General features: G+C 38.7%; 1 protein-coding gene across 1 annotated transcript in view; it reads right to left on the bottom strand.

Annotated features, from left to right (window-relative positions):
* syne1a (spectrin repeat containing, nuclear envelope 1a) overlaps positions 1-23,779 on the bottom strand; it is a 111,894-nt gene that overhangs the window by 9,019 nt on the left and 79,096 nt on the right. Inside the window, 40 exon segments of the mRNA XM_026291110.1 lie at positions 742-892; positions 1,769-1,956; positions 2,457-2,619; positions 5,563-5,729; positions 5,916-6,074; positions 6,414-6,569; positions 8,113-8,238; positions 9,816-10,010; positions 10,106-10,340; positions 10,425-10,519; positions 10,845-10,992; positions 11,086-11,240; positions 11,326-11,472; positions 12,155-12,337; positions 12,492-12,675; positions 12,751-12,884; positions 12,965-13,135; positions 13,259-13,414; positions 13,558-13,713; positions 14,037-14,213; positions 14,330-14,479; positions 14,593-14,775; positions 14,867-14,999; positions 15,140-15,336; positions 15,854-15,985; positions 16,077-16,250; positions 16,621-16,821; positions 16,928-17,047; positions 17,138-17,239; positions 17,333-17,551; positions 18,167-18,325; positions 18,454-18,573; positions 18,947-19,103; positions 19,235-19,335; positions 19,524-19,655; positions 20,359-20,550; positions 21,784-21,957; positions 22,388-22,588; positions 22,875-23,036; positions 23,120-23,242. Of these exon segments, the coding sequence (XP_026146895.1) occupies positions 742-892; positions 1,769-1,956; positions 2,457-2,619; positions 5,563-5,729; positions 5,916-6,074; positions 6,414-6,569; positions 8,113-8,238; positions 9,816-10,010; positions 10,106-10,340; positions 10,425-10,519; positions 10,845-10,992; positions 11,086-11,240; positions 11,326-11,472; positions 12,155-12,337; positions 12,492-12,675; positions 12,751-12,884; positions 12,965-13,135; positions 13,259-13,414; positions 13,558-13,713; positions 14,037-14,213; positions 14,330-14,479; positions 14,593-14,775; positions 14,867-14,999; positions 15,140-15,336; positions 15,854-15,985; positions 16,077-16,250; positions 16,621-16,821; positions 16,928-17,047; positions 17,138-17,239; positions 17,333-17,551; positions 18,167-18,325; positions 18,454-18,573; positions 18,947-19,103; positions 19,235-19,335; positions 19,524-19,655; positions 20,359-20,550; positions 21,784-21,957; positions 22,388-22,588; positions 22,875-23,036; positions 23,120-23,242 (6,378 nt within the window).

Raw genomic sequence — 23,779 nt, forward strand, 5'->3', positions numbered from 1 at the left:
GGATCGATATTTTCACGTTCTGAAGGCTTCAAGTGCCAGTAAAACCAAGTAAAAATGCATATGCTTTTCCAAACAGCTGTAATTTTCGCTGCATTGCATGTATGCGTTCTGCGCATGGGCAGTGTGAAACACAGGACGCTATAACAGGAAGAAGCTCCAGCGTATCAACTACCAAAGTCGTCTCTGTTTATCGAGCTTGGCATGAATGTATTTGAGAGTAACTGGTGTAAAACCTTAAGCTCTGTGTTTTCGTCGCAGCGCTCGCCGCTGTTTTTTACTATCTTGAGAATTCAGAGATCGACGAGACTTTCCTGACCTGAATAATTTGTCACACTGAGCATGCGTGAAATGCGTTAAAAAATTTGACGTAATTAATGACAAACAACTAATTAACGCCGTTAACGCACTATTTTTGACAGCCCTAGTTCTGACGCAGGCTGTTAGTAAAACTGGCCCTAAATTCACAAAAAAACTGAAAACCACACATTGGTTACGTGCATATTTAAAAGAAATAATGGTTTAGCATTTGTTTTAGTCATCAATGACATTTTACAGATTGTAAAAGACTAAAGGTTGAAGCAGACTGCACTGGACTCCAGCAGCCACTGGAGGCCTGCAGTTTTTCTTTCCCAACAGTATTCTTGTAACTTATCTGTCTCTTTGTATTCAGGCCCTATTCACTAATATCCTCTTGACTCACTAGCTCAACCTTATTAACTCTCTCTGTGGATCTCGGAGTACCTCAAACTTCTTGAGCTCCTCTTTAGCGATGGTGTACAGAACTCCAGAGGAGTTGGGCAGAGCTGCGGTCCTCTCTGACACTTTCAGCCACTCTTCAAAACGGGAGTAATCATCCAGAAACTTCTGCCACAACCTCCATGTCTCCTCAATCCTGCAAAAACACAAACAGTAAGTTTCAAACACATACTGTGCAGTGGAAATGTTTTTGTCCCTTCCTGTTTTTTCATTTATTTTTTGCATGTATGTCACACTTAGATTCAGATCATCAAACTAATTTTAATATTACAAAAAGATAACCCAAGTAAAAAAAAATGCAGTTTTGAAATAACGATTTCATTTATTAAGGGAAAAAAGCAGTCCAAACCTGCCTGTCACTACGTGAAAAAGTAATTGCCCCCTAAATGTAATAACTGGTTGAGCCACCCTTTGCAGCAACAACTGCAATCAAGCGTTTGTGATAACTGGCAATGAGTCTTTCACATTGCTGGGGAGGAATTTTGGCCACTCTTCTTTGCAGAATTGTTTTAATTCAGCCACATTGCTTTTTGTACTGCATTTTGTATTTACTTGTATTATCTTTCTATAATATTCCAATTTGTTTGATGATCTGAATCTTTCAAGTGTCTCAAATATGCAAAAAAAAGAAAACAAAAAACAGGAAGGGGGCAAAAACATTTTCACGACACTGTATAGTCCAGTTTATTAACTTGGAAATATAATTGTACAACATCATCCAGGGGGTTTACTAAAAATACTTTATTTTAAAAAGCCAGCTGTTAAACAGTTCACCATGTGCTGAAGTCAGCTCTGATTTCACCTGTATACACAGAGTCATCTGGCATGACACATGCTCTCACACCTGTTCCTCTGATGGCCTGATACAACTTCAACTATACTAAATAGCTCATTATCAGCTCACACATTTCCTTTTTAAAAAACCTTACTGAACCCCAAACATTTAAACAGTAATGTACTTTTACACAAAAAACGAATGTGTACGTTTTCCAGTGCATCAATTTACACTCACTTAATCCTCCTCTCCATGGCAATAGCACAGATGTTTCTCCAGCGGCGATCGAGGCCGCGTGTGGCCTGCTGGATGGATTCACACTCGGTCTCTGTGGCGCAGGCGTCACAGTCGTGCAGCAGCACCTCACACAGGTTCAGCACTGATGCCACACCTGTGCTGTGCTTCTCGATATCGCGCTGCAGATCCTGCACAGAGTTAGTAGACTTCTACTCAGCTTCTCACAACATCTGACATTTTAATCATCTTGGCTGTTTTTTTATTTCATTTCTGTTTATTAGGCAAAGGAGCTTGTGGTCATGCATTTCTCTACAAATGTGTCTCATCTTGTTGCATCGTCAGTTCTAAAAATGTTTGCTTCTTTACAGTGATAATTTGTCTCTGACTCAGAAAGAGGCTGTTGCTGGGTAAAGTGAGGATCCATTGTGATACTGAAACAGTAAGTGGTTCATTGACTGAGCCAGAAGTCGTCATGCTCTTATTTTGACTTTTCACCAGGCCTATAAACTCTTATTTTTACTTGCAGAGATTTAATTACTTTTTAATACTATTTTTTAATATATACTAAGAAATGTGTGTGTGTTTGTGCAAAATTATTTGTTTATTGAGCTTTTCTAAGACTTACTATACTGACAGACTTTTATGTGACCATGTAAATTCATGTCTTTTAAGTGTGTGCGTGGATTACCTGTTGCTGCTTGAGTTTTCTTTGGATCTCATGTGAGTCACAGGTTTCATAGACGATGGGTCGTGAGAGGTCAGTCTCGATGTGTGCCAGCCAGGAGCGCAAACTGCTCATGTTCTTATCCAGCTGCTGCACGGCCACCAGTGTCTCGCGCAACTTCTTTACCCTACAGACCCCAGAGACAGAGACACAGACAACACATATTAACAACACATTCTGCAAAAAGTGTTATTAATCTGCAAGTGTAATTAAGCTACATAAACCAGGCCTGTGCAGTGCAAACATCCTAATGTTTAGTCAAAGAAACATGAAATTTGCCTTTCAAGAACAAGTAAATATGGGATGTCCACTCCTTATTCATTTTCTTTTGTGATACTATTGATGTCTTTCAATAGCAGTTTAAGTTAGACATAGCCCACAACGAGGACTAAAATACATCTGATAGTTTATTGTAATAGATATACCTTTTAATAAACAAATAAAATAAATAATCATTATTAAATAATTATAAATTAATAGTAATTTATATCAAGTTGATATAATAGTATTATAATAGTTCAGTAATTATTTATTTCATTTATATTTGTCAACAATGGACATTTAAAGAAAAATAATTAGTATTGCAACAGCCATGAAAATACAAAATAAGTTCATCTCTACTTTCATCACAGCATAATTAGCTAAAAAAAGAATGCTTATTTAATGATAATGTTAATAATAGCATAGCAACAAGATTCTCTAGCATCTATTAAATGTTTTCAGTCTAAATATACACATACAGTTTACATAGATATTTAAAAGCATTTGCATTACAATACATTGTTATTTAAAAGTTATTTTTAGGAAGGTCAAGCTGTCTTGCATATATAACAATATAAGCAGAGGTAGAATGCAATCCAGTGGTGTCAGAGTTTCCTAGAAATCCTGAATGTGCCTAAAAATACAGAATCACATGCCTGATGCAGTGCCACTAACAGAGACTCCAGCATAGCATGTGTCAGCTGTGCCACCATTCCAGATCTACTGTAGATCTCAGAAAAATGTCTTATCTCAGACTGGATGTGAAGCAAAGGGCACAGATGCAAAGTGGACACATTTCAACTTCAAACACAGACATAGTTTAAGCTGATGAGATAAAGCCCTCATATAACCCTGGTATGTGAACGCTTCAGTGTGACTGTGCTTCAACCTACATTCCTACAGAACAAATACACACTGAAACTGAACCCACCGCAACAGCAACAGAAGATCAACAAATACAGCATGGTATAGCATTTTCTCCATTTAACCATCCCAAATTTTCAGAGGAATTACTGGACAATCATATATGTGACGAAATGACATAATTAACCCACAAAAACTTTATAAAATACATTTCAGACACTAACATAAGACGTGTCTAAGTATGACAGAACATACCACATTTCATTGAAACTTCCATCACCACATTAAAATTCAATTGCATTAAAAGAGAATCTGTAATCTGTAAATGATAAGTGGATAAATATTTTCCTGCCTGTTAATGTCGCAGTCACACTCGGGCAGATCTGAGTCCTGTCCAGGGCTTCCTGCCATGTTATCAGTGCCCATATCCAGCACCATTGGGCCTAATCTTCTCGATTAAGTGTCCCAGAAGAAAGAAAAACTTCCACCCTGTCAAAATTCCCCTTCTCTTTCGTCTGAACAGCAAAGCGACCAGGCTTTCTCTAGTCCCCAGGTTATTGTGTGGGGTATCTGAGCATGTGTGTGTGTGTGTGTGAACTGTTCTCAAGTGCAGACGTGAGCAGCTGGGAGTGACAAATACTGCTCTGGCTATAATAAGAAGACAGTCATGTGCATGTGCTGATCAGAGGACTGGAATGTGTGTGTCGCTCATTATTCATATAAACAGACACTGAACAATTATTCTTGATTTTTGTTTTATTAAAATAAAAATAAAGAATATTAAGAGAAAAAAATGAAGAAAGTGCTAAACAATAGCAACATTTCTTTGGTTTTAAATAATAATCTATTACTGTGGATGATTTTTGTTTAAGTCGGTGTTCATACTCCACTGTCAGCATTGTTCTAACCTTTGTGAAACCAATTACCAGTTATTATTAATTTCAACTCATTTACTCACTTTACTCATGTAACAGTAAACCAAACAAAAGGAAAATAAAGTAACAATGAAATTATATTTGTGCAAGAGCAACATCAGTTGTTGCATAGGTTATTTTAAAGAAAAATGATAATTGGGAAATCCAAAATATTTTGGGCCAAATTTGTAAACAGAGTAAAACTTCCTTTTAGGGATATCCTCATTAGTATAAATAGTATAAAAATAAAGTAAATAAGAGTTTTTTTCTTTTTTGTAAAAATTCATTAAGTTTTCTGTCAGGGTTGGTTATAATATTTATGACTAACTACATTGAAAAACAATATAAGTTGGAATGCCATGCATTTAGAAAGGCAACTGAATGTGTTATCTGAAATATGTTTACTTGTGAACAGTGTGGATCCTTTTCCTTGAGCAAAATCTCTGCAATTAGCTCTTTAACTGAATCCAATCTATGACACTTCGGGAAAATTCAAAACAGCAGCTGTCACACTGAGCTAATGCACATGAGTGAGAGTGCAAGAGAGAGGATGACACTCTCACGTCCTGGCCACAGTGAAATCAACACCACATGTGAGAAGATTTCAGTTCTGACTGCAGACAACTCAACTACCAGTCATATCCAGAGACACCACGGTGTCTAGTTGTGTGCTATCTCCTTACACTGGCTACCGGTTGCAGCTCGCATCAAGTTCAAGACATTGATGCTTGCATTTAGAAAAGCCACAGGCTCAGCACCCGCCTATTTCCACTCACTGCTACGAATCTACATCCACTCCAGAAGTCTGAGATCTGCGAGTGAGTGACGCCTCATGGTACCATAACAGAGAGGCTCAAAATCACTTTCCAGAACATTCTCGTTCACCATTCCTGACTGGTGGAATGATCTTCCCACCCCCATCTGGAATGCTGAATCCCTGACCATTTCCAAGCGACACCTGAAAACTCATCTCTTTTGACAACAATGTACAACAATAGGTACAACGGCATGCAATATCATTTGAAACTCACCTAGCTTCTATAAGGTCAAGCAGATGCTGCCAGCGCTCATTGACTTTGCTGAGTTTGTATTGGATTTCTGCAGCTTTGCTTTCATGGCTGGCCTGAGCCAATCTCTCCCCCATCTGTTCCAGCTGATGCTTGTTCTCCTTGGCCACTGAGATCTCTTCCTGATAGTCCTGATAACAAAGAGATTGAATGTTTCTTTAGTTGAATATAAGTTTTTGAGTAGATTGTTTTTCACGTATTCATTGATATAATAGTAATAAGAAAAAAAATAAGTTTTAGAGGTCAATGGGATGATTATTTATAAATTTCTTGATTTCATTAAAAACAAATATGTTGTGATTGTGTGTTAATTTCACCTTCCTGAGTTTCTCAATCATCTCCTCAATGCTGATGTCGCCGTTCTGTGAGACCTTGCTCTCCATTTGTGTGAGCCACTCACACAGCTCTTTGTTCTTCTCATTGAACACGGCCCACTCGTTCAGCCTCTCGCTCACCTGCTGCCTGCGCAGGGACAGCTACAGGGATGACAGACAATGATTAATTACACCATACTGGGTACAGCTTACGAATAAAGGAAGGACGTCTCGGGCGACAAGAAAAGGTGCAAAAACTTTAATTAGTACTTTGGTACAGTAATACTTTATTGTGATGCACCTTCCTTCTTTTTCATGGTCCTTTCTTTACTAAGAGATATCCCGGATTACGAGGCACAATTTCATTTAAATCCTTTATACGATGTTGTTCAGAGCAAATAAGGAGCCATCAAGAACTTTGATTCAACAACAGCATTCAATCTTAAAGTTTGTGTTATGGTGTTAAACAAATGCAAAGGGACAGACTGTGTGTGTGTGTACCTGGTGACAAGTCTCCTCCCACTGTCTCTGGAGTAATATAAGTCTCTCCTGTAGGACTGTGAGGTTATCAGCACTGAGGCCGCTGGAGAGAGACTCCCTCAGAATACACAGGCCGGCTACATCATCAGCCCAGCCTTCAATACTGTTCTCCAGGTCCTATCATACACACAAACACATACATTCATGAACTCATCAGAAATCAAATCATCAAATAAAATACATACAATTATAAATAGTAAAATATAGTCAAATTAAGTTCAAACTGTAACTGTTGAAATTAAAATTTAGTATTAAGTTTTTAAAATAAAAAAAACAAACATACAAAACCCATGTAAAATGTACAAATAAACTAATTAAAAATATTACATAGTTTAAATTAAAGTTAAAATAATAACTCAAATAATATAGAGTTCAAAAAGTAAATATTGTTAACAAAATAAGAAAATAAATAAATAAAATGAAAAATAAAATAATTATAATTTAAAAAAATACATTAATTTGTTTAAAAATAAAACCTATCCTGTCCTTAACATTACCCCTACCAAGCCAAAATAAAATAAAATAAAATATTTACTAAGACTGCTGATTACATTTATCTAAAAAAGAAGACTGACAGCACATATTCTTCCCCAACACACAGTTACAACCAAAACATCTTAACTGCATTTGTACTGATATTATTGATATCTCTGCTGACATTCACAGAAAGTTACACTGTATAATCCTAATATAAAGATTAGAAAAAAGTTTGAGCAGTAAATTCGATTTTTTTTAAAACGGTCAATATTTTGCTTTTAAAAAAAGCTTTTTCTTTTTTTTTCTGCTGCATAAGTACTTCTTATTAAAGGCCAGCATCTCTGATGACATTATGTTTTAGAATGATTAGCATTAGGGATGTAACGATTTTCACCAAACACCAAACCACTGCATTTTAATCATGATTCCAAAAAAGATGCTGATACATGCAACATGAGCAGTTTTCAATCTTAATTGTAGAATTTAAAAATTTGAAGCAAAAACAGAAGCAAAGTAAACCATAAAAACAAAGCAGCGCTGCACTTATGAACTTTAATATGCATTATACAGAGGCAAAAATACCAAGAAAAGAAAAAAGAAAAGTACCATCTAAACATAAAAGACAGCAAGTTCCCCTCAGACATGCATGCATATAAATTCCTACCCCTAAATGAATCGCGTTTTGTTTTGCATCTCAAAAGGTTTGAATCGTCACATATTTGAATCGATTATCAACCTGCTCACGGTTATGGTTTCATCCCTAATTATTAGCATGCACCTCAACTTCCTTCCTTCAGGCAAAGTCAAAGAGACTCTAGCTGACAGTCCGGCTCATACAAACCAGAGGAGGTTTATGTTACTTTCACACACCTCTCTGCAACATCACATGTAAAAATTCAACCCTCCTTTGCAGATAAAAAATTCAGCAGAATGTCAGGGCAACTCTCACACACACACATGCTGCAAGAAACATGCAAGGGTATTATTAATGCAGTGGTTGACAGCAGCAGACTGCACAAACCAATCATTATCTGGACCAACGAAATACTGTTGCTTTATCACTGCAAATCTGCTCAGATAAATTGTGTTTAATACTAATAATAGGACATAATCCGATGTTGCTGAAGCAACACACATCTAAGAGGTCATAGGGCACAAGATGAGTCAGATTTTGTTTATGTACCTTGCAGCGAATCTGTTCTGTGTGCAGCTCCTCATGGTGGTCGGGTAAAGGCACAGAGAGCTTTTGCTTAAAGTCCCTCAGCTTCTCGTGTGATGCAGCGATTCCTTTTTCACACTGATCCCAGTCCTGCACACATAGCCAGAAAAAAGAAAAAAATGAAATCGTGAGAAAGAGCGAGCATGATAAAGAGATGTTTATGCCAGTATAATCTGCACAATATACATAATTATGTATCTTAGAAAAATGTACCTTAGCAATTTTAAAGCTCTAATGCAACATGTTTATTACAACACTTGAGGAAAAGTCAGAAAGATGTACAGAGATCATCACATCTTTAATGAGGAACATAATAGAGAACGTCACAAGTAACCAGTTCTTTATTTAAACATGGGCAGAGCAAAGGGTCATGGTCCTGAGACACAAGAAACACAGATAATCATGCAGCGTTAAAGCAGTGCGGTACCTTCTATCATGTAATCCGAGAAAATAAAGGGATGTGGAAGAGAGAGGTAGAGAGAGAGACAGAGGCAGAAGGAAAGAGGAGCCATTTTCCTTTTGCAATCCAAAATTATTTTCTATGCCCCAGTGTGCTGCGTCAAAATGGAGCAGATGACTGCCAGTCCCTTCTGCCCTGTGTTGTTCGGACTCCCTCCTGTGTCCTGCCTCCTAAAATACTGAAGATATTTCTCTCGTCCTCAGCTCCCTCACTGCCTGTTTCATTCCCCTCACACGCACTCACAAAAACACATCACACACTCTCTCACTCTCGTTATGCTAGCTCGCCTCTTTTTGCTCTCTAAGGTCAGACGCAAAGTCCTTCACTCTCTCTTTCTTTTCTTTTAGGAAAATAACTTTGAACATGTGATCCATTTATAGATTTGAGAATGTTTGTTTGTACATTTCATTTTTTTATGTTTCTGTATTTCTGATTTTTGTAGAGCGATATAGCTTTCAAAGTAATGAACAATCCCTGATTTTACTAAAACAAAATAACCAAGACTATTCAAACAACTAAATAATCTGATCATGAAGGTTTGATTATAGATGCACCACATTAAAATCTCTAAAAGATGTTGTACTATAAAAATCCTAAACTGTAACACCCCTACTCAGAATATGTGCTCTGTTTTTAATTCATCCAAGTGTGCACACACACACAGTAGTGAACACACACAAACACACCGCGCTGGTAATTCACTGGTTATTCACTCCCCACACAACAATTCCTGCTGGATTCTTGCAGCTAACCTTCGAGTTACAAGTCGAGTTACAACTCTCTAAGCATAAGCCATGACTGCCCTATACAACAGAACCATAAATATCTGCTATTTATAGGCTGTTAATTAAAAACAAATGACCAACTTCAAAAATTATTTGCTCAAGTAGTTGTAATAATATATAGTAACAAAAAATAAACTTAGCATATTTAATTTGCAACACATAAGCATTTTTACCAGTGGTAATGGAATTTGATTATTTGCAAAAACCAACTAACTTACAGGAACACACATTCATCTAAAGGAAATTACCCAACAAATGTAAATAATTAAACCTAACTTACTCAAAAAAGATTTGCTACCATCTGGAAATAACAAACTTCCTCCAAACAGCAAATGTCATGTGCTTGTACTCTGTCAATGATACAAACTACTATATCTAGCAAATCAGCAACCAGACAAACAGTAAGTTTGCTATTAACTCACCCTTAGCAAAGAGAGCAGTTCTTTCTTCCTCTCGTCGAGACGGATGTTAATGGTCCTCCAGCGCTCCTGCACATCAGTCAGCTCAGTGTGAAGTGAGGCCTCCGTTCTGGCATCAGCCCACAGGAGGAGTTGCCTCCCGGCCTCCACCGTGAGGATGTAGCTGCCCTGTTGCCTCTGGAGCACACGCTCCTTCAGCTGGGTGGAGAGGAGGAGACATCCAGGGTACTTCAGGCTATTTGCACAAAGCCATTATTTCTGCTTTAATGTAAATATGGCTATATCTTCTTTACCTGTATGTGGTCTAACATGCCACGGATCTGCTGTAGTGCTACTGTTGACACTTGCTGTTGCTCCTCTGGTTCCACTGACACTTCCTGCAGCCAGTGACGCAGTTTCTCTATCAGCTCTGTGTAGCGCTGCCACTGCCGAACCAAACTGTCAATAATCCCCCGTCTTTGCTGGGCCCGCCTCACCACACCTTGCCACTGGTTACTAAGCAGTGCCAGTTTCAAGCCAAATTCATCCCTTTTGGGGTGAGAGGACAAAAAAAGTGAGTGTCACTATAAGTCTGAATGAAAGAATAAGAATAAACAAGTAAACAAATGTTACCTGTCTTCCACTTGTCCCTGATTCAGGAGCTGATGTCCATCATTGATGATAGAGTATAGAATTTGTTGTCGACTAAACATCTCTGCTTGGAATAGCTATTCACACACACACACACAAAGTAGAGCAGTTGCATAAAGTAGGTTATTAAACTATGACCCTATGTATCATTTTTAAACTGAAAAAGCTGATTAGCATAGCCATCAGGTTATAGCACAAATTGGCATCAAGTTGTGAAATAAAAACAGAATACTGATAGAAAAAATCCTGGGGCAAAATTGTCCTAATAAGAATAAGAATAATAAAAAATTATTGAGCAGCAAATCAGCATATTAGAATGATTTCTGAAGGATCACGTAACACTGAAGACTGGAGTAAAGGAACAGGCCTTTAGTTGTAGTTATTCTAAACAAAAGTCAGTACCTCATGCTCTCTCTGCTGGTCTAGTAGGCTCTGGTAGTTTCCAGAAATCTCAGCGCCAAGTTTCTCTTCTGTTTGGGTAAGGAAGGTCATCCAAGCATCACACTTCTCCAAAAAGGTCTGTCTTTGCAATAGCAGTGCTTGCAATTTGCTGCACATACACAGAGATGCAGACCACTGAACATCACACACTACTAAAGAAGCAACTGAAAATCTTCCATAGATCCGCAGTAACCACACGTACCTGAATCTCTCTATCGTGCGAGCAGAGTTAGACGACCAGCTCCTGTTTAGGTTCTGCAGACGCTTGATTTCATTATCGTTGAGGGGAAGCTGATAACCCAACTCATTCAAACGTTCCAGATCAGGAGAAAGACTGCTCAGCTTTAACATTTGGGTCTAGCAGGCACACATACATATGAGAAAGGTCAGTTTAAGAAAGTGTTTATAACACCCTATTATTTTAAATGAAAACTAATTTCACCTTAAGTTTTTCCATGTGTTCCTGCACAGATGAGATATCTGGAGAACCAATTGGGTCGGGTTCCTTCAGAACCTTCTCAGCTTCTTCTGACCAGTGGCTCAGAGAATGTACCTCCTTACTGAACCTCTCATAGTCCCTCATACCCACCTTGAGGAAAGAAAGGAGAAAAACACATTTACACTTGCCAGGCTTTACAGTCTGGCATCTGTGGAAGTGACAAAAAACTATGAAAGGATAGTTTGAAAATTATTTTATTAAAAAACACTATAATATTTTACTTTAATTTACACTACCATTTAAAGGTTTGGGGTCGGGAAGATTTATTTATTTATTTTTGAAGGAAACAAATACTTTTATTTAGCAAGGAAGCATTAAATTAATCACAAATAACAGTAAAGTTTAACATAATTTTACAAAAGATTTCTATTTTAAATAAAAGTTGTTCTTTTGAACATTCTATTCATCTAAGAATCCTGAAATAGGATAACAAAAATATTTTTTTGAGCACAAAATCAGCATACAGTATAAAAATTATTTCTAAAGGATCGTGTGACACTGAAGACTGGAGTAATGGATAGTGACAATTCTGTTTTACAATCACAGAAATAAATTATATTTTAAAATACATTTAAATAGATAACTATTATTTTAAACTGTAAATTCAAGTGTACACGTTTTTACTGTATTGTTCAATGAAATCAAATAACTGCAGGCTTGAGATCCAAACATCAAATAATCTTACCCCAAATTTTAAACAGCAGTCTATATATAATATATATATAAATGTTCTGTGTATGTGTGCACAAGGTAAAATCTGAATCATCTGAACCTCTAGCAGAGACTGCTGTCTTTGGAGGGTATGTCCAACTGTTGCTAATCGCTGAGTGAGTGACAGGTGGTCTGTATGGAAGGTTGTCATGGCAGAGGGGTCCACTTGTTGCCTCAGCTGCTCTGAAAACTCATCCAGCTGCTGCAGGACAGACTCTACGGATCCCTCAGTCGCCATAAGGCCCTGCACAAATACCACTTTTACAAAGAGGAATACTGTGGCCCTTGCTATAAGGCTTTCACAACTGCACACAGTTGTCAGAATTAGCAATTGCTTACATACTTTTGGGTCACTAACATAACCCAAGCACGCAAAGACATCATGTATAAATCCACACCTTCACTTCCTGTTCTGTGATGTCCCTGTGGGTGGCGCTCTTGAGCATCTGTTCCACTTGATCCTCTAGTTTCTGGATGTCAGTGCTGCTCTGAGCATGGAGCGCTTTGTAATGCTGCCACAGTTGCAGCAGGCTCTTACTCCTCCTCAGCTGATCTGAGATCTGCTCGAGCAGTGTGTTCCACCTGACAGCAGATCAGTAGAAGGTCAATGATTTCTAAACACTTTGTACTGATCAGTGTCTAAAATCAGAAACTCACCTGAGGTTTACATCACCCAAAGCTGTGTTAAGTGAATCGCTCACTGAGGGATGACAGTTCTTCAGCAGCTGTTGCGTTATGGAGCCCAGTTTCTGTAAACTGCTCTCCTGTTTCTCCAACTCGTCTTGTAAACTCTGAAACACACAACAACCCGTGATGATTTTAGGTTCTTTCTCTGTATAATGCTAATAAAAGCTTGTAAGTAGACTAGCACCTCAAGGTTCTCCACTTGAACCTGCACAGCTTCTGGGGAGCCAGTGAGAAGATGTAGACGACAGATGGTGTAACGTCCCTCCATCAGGTAGCCCTGAATCTCCTCATATGCTTGTTTATACAGACTCCACTGCTCCAGCACTGACCGGAGACTGACCGTCTGCTGCCCAATCTGCAATAACACACAAATCTCATGTAGGACTGATAATCAGTGTGTTTGGTGAAAATTATGAAAATATTGTAATGAAGATTACAAAACTAGATGCTTTACCGAAATGCATTAGGTGAAACATACCATGTGATCCAGATTGGCCCAAGACTGGTTTAGACCCTTTAGAGTGTCCATTATAAAAGTGCCTGCTTCGCCTTTCTTATCCTGAATTAACAAGCATCCTTTTTCTTCAGCCTTCTCCAGATCCTTCTCTTTCTCCTTTACCAACACTTCCATTTCCTAGCATACACAGACACAGACAGTCATGTCAATATTTCAAAACAACAAATCACATTGAACATTTCTGTATTATCGGTTTAATCTTTACTCATGAATCTTTATACTGTGCATTACTGCGCTATTAACTAGGGTGCAGTACCTACCTGACAATCTTTGAGTGCATTCTGGGCTGAGGAAACATCCTCAATCCTGTGCTTCTTTTTGAGTTTCTCTTCCTGTACACTAAACCAGGTCTTCAAGGTCTGAACCACGTTCTCGTACTCTAACCAGCTTTCAAGCAGACCCTCTAAAACCTGAATCTGTGAAACAAAAAAGACACCAGTTTAATATATGAAAAAAATGAAAGGTAAATGACTCTACTTATAAAAACACTTGTTTAGTATTACTTAATTTTTTTATTGCTTACTTTTTATCAACATTTATACTTTTCATTACAAATTACGTTATCATAACAATTGTAGTGAAAAGTTAAAATGAAAAATTGGTGTGAATTTCTCTTAGTATTTGAGTTGTGCCATTTTCTTTGCAGAACTGGAGCTGCACGAATAGTACAAGTTCGCATAAAAACTGATATTCCATGTTTTCCAGCACAATGTGAGAATTTTCTACATTTATGTCTAACCTTCTCTGTAACGAGTCCCTGCAGTATCTGCCAGCGGCGGTTCATGGCCCCAAGACGCTCAGCAAAGTCTGTTTTGTCACTCCGTTTCCCCTCTACATCCTGACTGCTGATTTGCAGAACTGACTGATTCACAAAGTCCACCGTCAGCTGCTTACAGGACAGGTCAATTCGAAAACCCTGTTGAGAAGAGTAAATAAAGAAAAAAAGAGAGATTTGGCGTCTTTAGTATGACATACAAAATGACTAATGATACGTTTTATTATTTCAGGAGTGTTGGAGAATTGTTTTGCTACCTTGTATTTTTGAAGGTACATTTGCACAGCCTCTGATCCCACTGCCCCCATGATCTTCTGCTGATCCTCTTGGATGATATTCTCCATGAGGGATATCCAGCTCATTAGCTCAGTTATTGCATGACGGGATGGCAGCTTCTCCATCTGCAGCTGTTTATCAGAACAGGAATGCTACGATTAGCATAGCCAAGTAACCCTTTTAATTATCTGCATACCCTTCCTAAACTGAAATTAAGCAGTGCAATCACTCCTAGACTTCATACCTGGTGCAGTTTCTCCTGGACCACAGGGATACGAGTGAGAAGATCAGCCCATTGCGTGTCTACCTGGGCCAAGTTTGCCCTGAGAGCTGCTGTGTCCACTTTCTTCAACCGGAGAAGCTGATTCCCCTGACTCTGAACTGAGGCACGTAAAGAAGACTTGGCGTCTACCTCTTTGGAGAACTCCTGCAAATATAGAGCCAGTATAGAGTGTGTCTATGAGATCTCAAGTGAGACCTAAGGCTATTTTAGCAGGATATTTAATGGATGCTCTTACCAGGAATGCATGAAGATGGTCTCTGACAGTCTCTAGTTCTTGAGGAACTGTAACAGACTGAGTGCTCCAGAACTCCAGGCGGTCTAGTGCCGAACTCAGCCATTGGCTAAGTTCAGCTGACTCACACTGATACCTACAATAAAATATGAAGAGAACATGTGATGTCAATAAAAACATGCATTCATGGACACAACCACACAGATGCGCTTCAAGTTCATTTCTTTCTTAAGAAAGCAGACAGAATCACACAGAGACAGTGATCAGATCACAGACCTAATCCAGTGTTTGAGGGTGGAGTCCAGGCGGTGTAGCTCTTTATTGATCTTGGTGGTGGTACTGAGCCAGTGGTCCCCCAGCTGAGTGAGTTGAGTCTCCAGCTCTGAGCAGGACACATGCAAAAGCAGCCTCTTTCCATCCTCCAACAATTTATACAACTGCTGCTGCCGCTCAGAGAGACTGGCCTTCAAACGCTACACAGAGAGCGAGACAGTTTTAAATTGTAGATTTTCTAGCATTCCTATTATCCACAGCAATTTGTGCTCAGTAAGTTGTTTTCAAAGAAATTAATACTTTTATTCAGCAAAGAGCCATTCTACAGATCAAGTGACAGTAAACTAGAGACAAACGATTTCTATTTTAGAGTAAACAGTAAAATGAACAGACTTCTTTAAAAAAAAAAATTTACCAACCCCAATCCTCAAAACCATAGTGTAATAATTTATCAAGCTATTATAAAGTTTAGCTTTCCTTCCTTAACTTTAAATTCACATTACAATTATATATCCTGTTTACTAATTCATATTAATTTTTAATTCCTGATTTGAGTAATTCAAAAGGCATTCTGAATTTTATTTCTAAAGCTACACAAACCATGCAATATAGATAAAGTGTGGAATGTTTTTAATGTAAAATCATGGTTGGTGTTGTATGAATATTATAGTGTAAGAGTGTCTGAGCCAGTGTTCTGTGTATGTGATGGAGCTGTACCTGATACAAAGCAATTCTATCGCTCAATCTGTCCTCCGTCTCCTCCACCAGCCCTACACTGGGGATGTTGCTTTCCACTGCCTCCAGCTGTCTGTACAGGGCCTGATAGTCACCCACCAACCTGCTCCACCACTGATGCCACAAAACACAACAGTGATTCACTTCATCTGCACTGTACTCTGTGATTATAATTTACATCTTGAATGCATTAATCCACACACACCTCCAGGATGCCCTCCAGCTCCACTCCTCGTTTGTGAGCCTGTTTAAGCACAGCCTGGGCCTGAGCCACAGTCTCTTCCAAGCTCTGGACCTCCCGCTGCACCACCAACCCACTGACCTGCCTGAAGAAGGCCTGTGTCAGAACAACATGCGTCTCTAGCCCCTGGAAAAACTCCTGCAGGAAGAGACAAGAGAACATCAGTCCATGCTCATCAAAATGGTACAAAACATGAATAAATAATCAGTCATTTCTTAAAGTAGTTGTTACTGATGGAATGGACATTCACTTTGTTGATAGTATTTGACTGCATGAGGCGATTCTTCAATATTTTTGCTATTTTTTCCTTAAACAGGAGAGACTATATATTTTATATGTATAAACTACCATTCAATGGTTTGGGTGGGTAATATATTTTCTTTAATGTCTCTTATGCTCACCAAGGCTCCATTAATTTGATCAAAAATACAGTTAAAATAGTAATATAGTAAAAATGTCCAGACACATGTGTATTACGCAGACCATAAGAACAAAACTTCTGCTTTACCTTGTGTTTATCTAGAAGAATCTGGACCTCAATCACTGATCCCACTTTCATCTTCTGATCAGCAGCCATTTTGTCCTGGGCGGTGTCCAGAAGATCTACCAGGTCTTGTAAAGCTCTCTCATACTGAGCCTTCAGAACCAAACTCTGGTTTATTCCACTTCGCTTGGAGCCCACCATCTCCACCAGCTCTTCATAAGCATCCTGCACAGCAAAACACAAGGTCAAGTGGAAAGTCAATTGAAAGACATGAAGTCAGTAACTGTAATTGTTGTAATGAAATCAAACCACAGGGGAGAGATGTGTGTACCTGTAGTTTGAGCAGCTCTTGAGTGCAGAGCTGGTTGGGCTGCAGTGTCTCTCCTCTGCTCCTCATCTCAGAAACTTTCTGTTCAAATTCCCTCAAACTGTCCTCTGCTTCTGCTACGATCTGTTTACATTGAAAATTAACATTTGTAGTAAATAAACAGTTTTGCTGGGGTTATGTAATTTTATCTGTCATTTTAAATGTGTGTCTGACCTCCATCTGTTTAGAAGCGGGTCGATCCACAGCCGCGTTCATTTTCTGCAAAAGCTGGTACTTTGAGTCACTGAGTGCTGCAAGCAACAGCCTCAACTCAGTCTAAGAACAGACAAAGAGGAAACAGCATATGTAAGAGAAAGAGCAAGAGAGAAAAAGCTATATACTGACTAAAAAACTACAAGCAACATATACCTGGAAAACAGTGAGTTCCTGCAGCTTGTCTTTCATGGTGTCACATCTCTGTTCCAGCACCGTGTCCAGCAGCTTCAGTCTCCCCTCCAAACCATCTAACACTTCCTCAACCAAAACACCTTCTCCACTTTCTCCAGCCCATAGCTGCTCTGTTCCTCCGAGCACGTCCCGACATTTACACACCTCCTCGTTGACATTCTTTACCTCCTTATTCAAACTCTGAAGAGAGCAGAAGAGTCAAAGAGTGTCAATGTTTCTTATAATAGAAATAGTTTAAAGGGGTACTCCACCCCAAAATGAACATTTTGTGATTAATCACTTACCCCCATGTCGTTCCAAACCCATAAAAGGTTTGTTCGTCTTTGGAACACAATTTAAGATATTTTGGATGAAAACCGTGAGGCTTTTGACTGTCCTATAGACTGCCAAGTAAGTTAGACTGTCAAGATCCAGAAAAGTATGAAAGACATCGTCAGAATAGTCCAACTGCCATCAGTGGTTCAACCGTATCATTATGAAGTGACGCAAATACTTTTTGTACACGAAGGAAACAGAAATAATGACTTTATTCAACAATTTGTCTCCTTTGTGTCTCTCCCCATCACCGTAGCCCCATTTTAGAGAACATCCGCCGACCATGTCAGTGTAACTTGGCAGTCTATGGGACAGTCACAAGCCTCCCGGTTTTCATCCAAAATATCTTAAATTGTGTTCCAAAGACGAACTAAGCTTTTATGGGTTTGGAATAAAATGGGAGTAAGAGTTTAATGACAAAATTTTCATTTTGGGGTGTAGTAATCCTTTTAATACTCCAGTAAAATGACTATGTCTGACCTCTAAGTGGCCCAGGTGAGTCTCTGAGTCATCAGATAGTAATATTGGGCCAGATACAAGCTCATTTTCAGTATTGTCCAGCCAGGAGGAAGCTGACGAAACCGCTTCATAGAGAGCTCTCTTCAGAGCATGAGCACGCTTACTGTCAGTGCCACTTGTCTGTGGGAGGACAAAAATAAATCACTATCGGCAAATAAATCCTAACTAGTTATAGTCATACAAAATGCTGGTGCAGTTTAACATCCCGTTCTTAAAGAATATGTTAATAAAATATTCAGTGGCACTACCTGAGGCATGTCCTCCAAATCTTGGCTGAAGCCTTCAAACAGACTTCGTGGAGACAGGATATCCTGACTCAGTTGCTCTCCTCTTAAAACTCCACAAGGGCTGGATACCGGCTGGTACAGCTAAGAGGTATATAATCAATATAATGTTGTTAACTGCAAACAGGGATAATGTTTTTTAAATAAAGACTGAAAGAGTTGTTGGAAGCTTAGTTGTGATGTTTATAGCATACATTTAGCATTTTACTTCTAGCGATTGTATGTAGGTTTCAAAACTATATAATTTGTCAAGATTAACAAAATATGTAAGAATCATAAACTTTTGCTGGTCACAGAGCCTATTTCCTGCAATAATACAAAAACCAATAGCAAAATCTTTTGGGGTTCTTGTCAAGGGAACCTTGGTGATGCTTACTGATCGGATATAACAGACCATCCTCAAACCTCTAACATTGAAAAACAAAGCTAGGTTATAGTGTTGTAGTTGATTATGTACCGTGTTACATGGCGTCTGCTCCATTGTGTTTAGTGACAGCTGCAGTTTGTTGTTAACGTCTTTGCTCAGGTTCTCCCATCTGACTCTCATCTGATCATCAGTGCTCATGCTCTCAGGCCACTGACCAGCATCCCCTTCAGAAAGTTCTGCAGGAGAACTACATAATGAAGAAAGAAGCTCATTATGAGTCAGTCCTGTATACCCCTGTCCTTGCCTTTCATAAATGACAAACAGCTTGCAAGACAAAGATATAATCACGTAAATAATGTACAAGAGTTCGCTAACTACCTTTCTCCATGAGGTGTTGTTCGCTGTGAGAGAATCTCCTCTCCTCTAGATGCCACAGATTGCAGTAACTTCTTCTGTTCGCCAAGCTGCTCCTCTAATTCCTGCGTTATATGTAAGAACTGATGCTGAAAAAAATCCAAGCGGCTTCGAGCTCATAGAACAACAGAATATATTTTAATCTAAATATTTTAAAACATTATTTTAAGACTGTCAGTATCAGTATACATTATTCTTATAAAACTGATTAAAATCATGTTATTGCTCAGTAGTAGATGTTGTGATTGTCTACCCTCTGTCTTTGCACTGTGTCTTGATGCTGTTGGTTGCGTGTGGATCGCGCCTGACTGAGCCAGTCCATCATATTGGGGCTCTGAGAGAGAGACGAGTCTGATTCAGTGTCCTCCTGCTCCTGAAGTGAGCCCTAATAAACAGATAGAGATAGAAAGTTAAAGATATGAATGTTTAACTACGTTACTGTGGTAATGTTTTTTTTTTTTTTATGTCAAAATTATAAAAACAAATGGATTAAATCTATAATTTATACAATTCTGCTCATTATTATTGAACAAAAATATTATATCAAGTACAAATTTCTGTTTGGTGAAAATAATTTATAGAAGGTGCCCTAAGAATTAACCTAGATACACAAGCACATCAACTTTATTGGAAACACACACACACACACACACACACACACACTAAGTTAAACATATTTTCAGTAAGTAGATGTTAAAGCTCAATCATGGCTTACAATAGCAAATCGACCTAAATCAGCTTGCATCAGGTTTTAGATGTCACTACAACATGTCTCTTTCAAAAGATCTGGGCAAAAATTCTAGACTTGCCCCACAATTTGTGAAAGGTCTTTGTTTCAGACAGATGATGTTGGAGAGCAATGGAACATCTTTCACAAGAACGAACAGCGCTTGGCATTCTTCTGTCCTGCTTCCCACAAAGCAGCCATTGAGGCGAGGATGGGCTTTTTAGTGTTCTTCGTAACTCCAATTGTTCTCATAATAAGTATTCAGACTTTGGCATTTTCTGTCATTCTAATAAGTTATAGTTCTCGGGTGGCTCTTCCGTCGAGGAATGTTACTTTGAGAAGTTAAAGTGGTCTCCCTCACCTGGATGTGGGTCTGTTTGTTTTGGAGGATGCGCTGTAACTCCAGCAGGCTGGATTTGAGGCTGTGCAGTTTGAGGGAGAGCTGCTCAGCGTCTCCCCGTGTGCCAGCCTTACCCTCCATCAGCAAACTCTCACTGTGCACTGACAGCTCGGACAGACACAGCACCTTCTGCTCGATCTCCAATAACATGTTCTAGACCAGCAACAGAAGATCAGAAGATTAAACTGCTTTGCTTAGATATGATTCTGCAGTGTGAATATGTGAGCTGCTATTAACAATAAGTGAAAAACTTTTAAATATCATTTAATTACTTTTGATGAACATTAATGACATTAAATTAACATAAGCAGGATTTGGGCTTGGTTAACCTATTCTTTTCAAGTTGATATCAGAAACATGTGAAACATCCTCTTTTGTCTTCTCATCTTAATGAACAAAACAATTTTAAGTGCTATCTTCATAAATACAAACAACAAAACCTTCATCTGGGTTTACCATTAAGATAAAGTTGTGGGTAAAAAAAAAACGAACAAAATTCAATAGAACTAATTTGATTGCTTTCAGATAATCAGATACATGTAAAAACACAACAGAAGGTATTTGCAAAAATCCGTAAACAGGAGACCTGTCTATGCAGAGACTGATAATCTTCTTAAGCTGCTTAACCTCGTCTTTAGAGATCTACTGTAGATCTTTACCATACTAAATACACACTAGTCCAGAGGAGTTAGCATACTACTAAGAAAGTAAAAAATCTATACATTTTTAAAATGTTGTGGTGGGCCAGCAGGGTAACTGGAACTGAATGCTGGTTAATAGCAGAGAGAGCCAGTGGTATTCATTGAGGAATGAGAAAACATTAACAGCAGTAAGCTAAAGGTCAGGGCCACCCTGACTTCTCACGTAGAATCTAACTTTCAGGTTAAAGGTTAACTTGATCTCTACAGCCCTTTAATCAAAACACAAAAGACGTGTGTGTGTGTGTGTGTGCTTCTGTGTCTCCTTGAAAAAATGCAGACATGCACTGTGGGACGTCCCATGACTGGAGGGAAGAAAAAGGCCCCTAATCCTAATGACCAACAGAACGGGACATAACCCACACAGCTAATCAGATTTACTTGCGGCCCTCTCTAGTGAATCCAGACATTATCAGCAGGCAGAATCCGATGAAATGACTGTTTATATGGCACTGAAAAATTTTCTATAAATCTATAGATAAAGACTAATAATTTTCAAAAACTATAAAAGTGCTCTGAAACAATGAAATTGGTAATCTAAGATAAAATTAAATAAATTACTACAGTGCAGATTAACTAAATAGATCAGTATTTTATTAATTAATTTGTTTATTGATAGAGTTGTTTCTTTGCAATAGAAATGATTGTATATTTTATACTGACATATTTCCCAGGTCTAGTCTCTTACCTGGCAGTCAATCAGCTGTTCCTCCATGTCCATGTCCTGTGGGTGTGGCTGGAGAGTGGAGCTCAGTGTGGCACGTGTGCTGAGCAGCCAGTTGTCAAGCTCCTCTGCCTCACTATGATAACGCTGTAGTGCTTGTTCCTGTCTCTGTTCTTCTAACTGCTCACTTAATCGCTCCTGCAGGACAGAAAAAATGCACAAAATCAGGTCTATATCAAGTACAATAAGTTATATGGTTATATAATAAGTTGTTTCATGTTGAGTCTTCAACATAGTATTGCTACTGTTGCAAAATAAGTGTGTTATTTTGCAGTTTGTTATGTGTTATCCTCTATTCCTTCTATTTAATTATGGCTCCTGGGAATTAGTTTAGGCTTGTCTGTTATTTGGTTTATAATATGCAATTAGTGGTTTTAAGTAGAGAGATGTCCTGACGGTTAAACTGAAAGACTAAAATAATTACTAATTTGAAATTCACAACATCTGCTAAACAACAGTACATAAAATAATAATAAAAAAAACAGCATGCCAAAATCTCCTTTTTGTTGTTGTTTGCTGCTATTTATCAGCTGTCTCCATTTCTCTGCAAGCTATTATTCCTGCTCACCTCCAAAAGTTGGCGCTTTCCGGAGGCCTTCATGTGGATGGTGGCCATGCGTTCTCCTAGCACAGTGAGGGTTGACTGCAGAGCCAGCTGGTCTCCGGCATCTGCCTCCAAACTGTCTTCATCCAACTGTAGCTCTTGGGAGAAGCAGGCCTGCAATGCACTGATCTCATCCTGGAGCATCAGGATCTCATCCATCAAAGCCTGAGGAACAACAAGGAAGCAGGAAATGGCTTTATTTTAATTCAGGTTTTAATAGAAAGTTGATTTGCTCCAGTTGTAAACAGTAAAGCTACATTAAAGGCTAGATGCCACAGAAAGGACGATGCTTCTAGGTAAGAGATTAGTTTAAGACACAGGAGAAGTTGGTAATCTAGAGGGTAACCCTGTCCCCTGGCTCGTATCATTAATCCAGCTGTAGGCTTGCGTTTTGATGTGATCTAGCTTTAGTGCGGTCATCTTGCTTCATCTGATCCTCTGTCTCTCTCACCTGGTGGGCGGCCATCTGGCTCTCAGGACTCTTGCTTGGCTCCAAGCCTTCATTTAGTGCGGTCTCAATGGACTCCATCTTTGTGGAGACAGATTGCAGGGTCTCCTGATAGTGCTGCTGCCTCTCCAGAGCTTCATATAGGCTCTTCTGCTTCTCGCTGATCTGTAAAGAAATATACTGTGTGTTAACCAACATAAAAAAGTGATTTGGATTTTGTAATGTGAGAAGCGTCTATGGATATTTACCACATTCTTCAAAGTCTCCCATGAGCGCTGTAGGTCGTCCAGATTAGCTGAGGCAGCTGAGTCCATGGAGGGGTCATAAAGCTCCTGTAGTGGAGCTCTGCTTAAAGGAGCTCGCGCTGAACCCTACAAAAAAGACGTTACATCATGAGAGTGTGTGCATGCATGCATAAATAATAAACAAAATTGTGCTGGTCCTCTTAAAATAAAACAAAACGGTACTGATACTTATGTGGGTTTCTGCCTGAGTGTTTCAGATGTTGCACTTGTGCCCAGAAACATGATATACCAAATGTTAAACCATGTGTTTGCCAGATGCTTAAACACATAAAGCATCCTTGCTAACCAAAACATCTTTGTCACTCCCTCAGGATGTGTTCAAATCTGTGTCAACTACAGCTCATTGCATGTGTATATGAACTTTATAGAAGAAAAAATGGAACTTCAGAATGAAATCAGAGATTTCTCCTCAAGAAAGTCAGCAGAAGAATAGAGCTTCCCATACCTTTTGACAAATGAATTCATGAATTCATGATTATTTAAAAATTACTTTAATTGCTTCATATACATTTACAGGTGATTTCCATTTCTATGACAGGAACTAACCTTTTTTTTTTTTTTTTTTTTTAAATACACTCATTAGTGCATGTACAAATGTTTCCA

The sequence above is a fragment of the Carassius auratus genome, chromosome 20 (genome assembly GCF_003368295.1).
Source record: "Carassius auratus strain Wakin chromosome 20, ASM336829v1, whole genome shotgun sequence".
Classification (NCBI taxonomy): domain Eukaryota; kingdom Metazoa; phylum Chordata; class Actinopteri; order Cypriniformes; family Cyprinidae; genus Carassius; species Carassius auratus.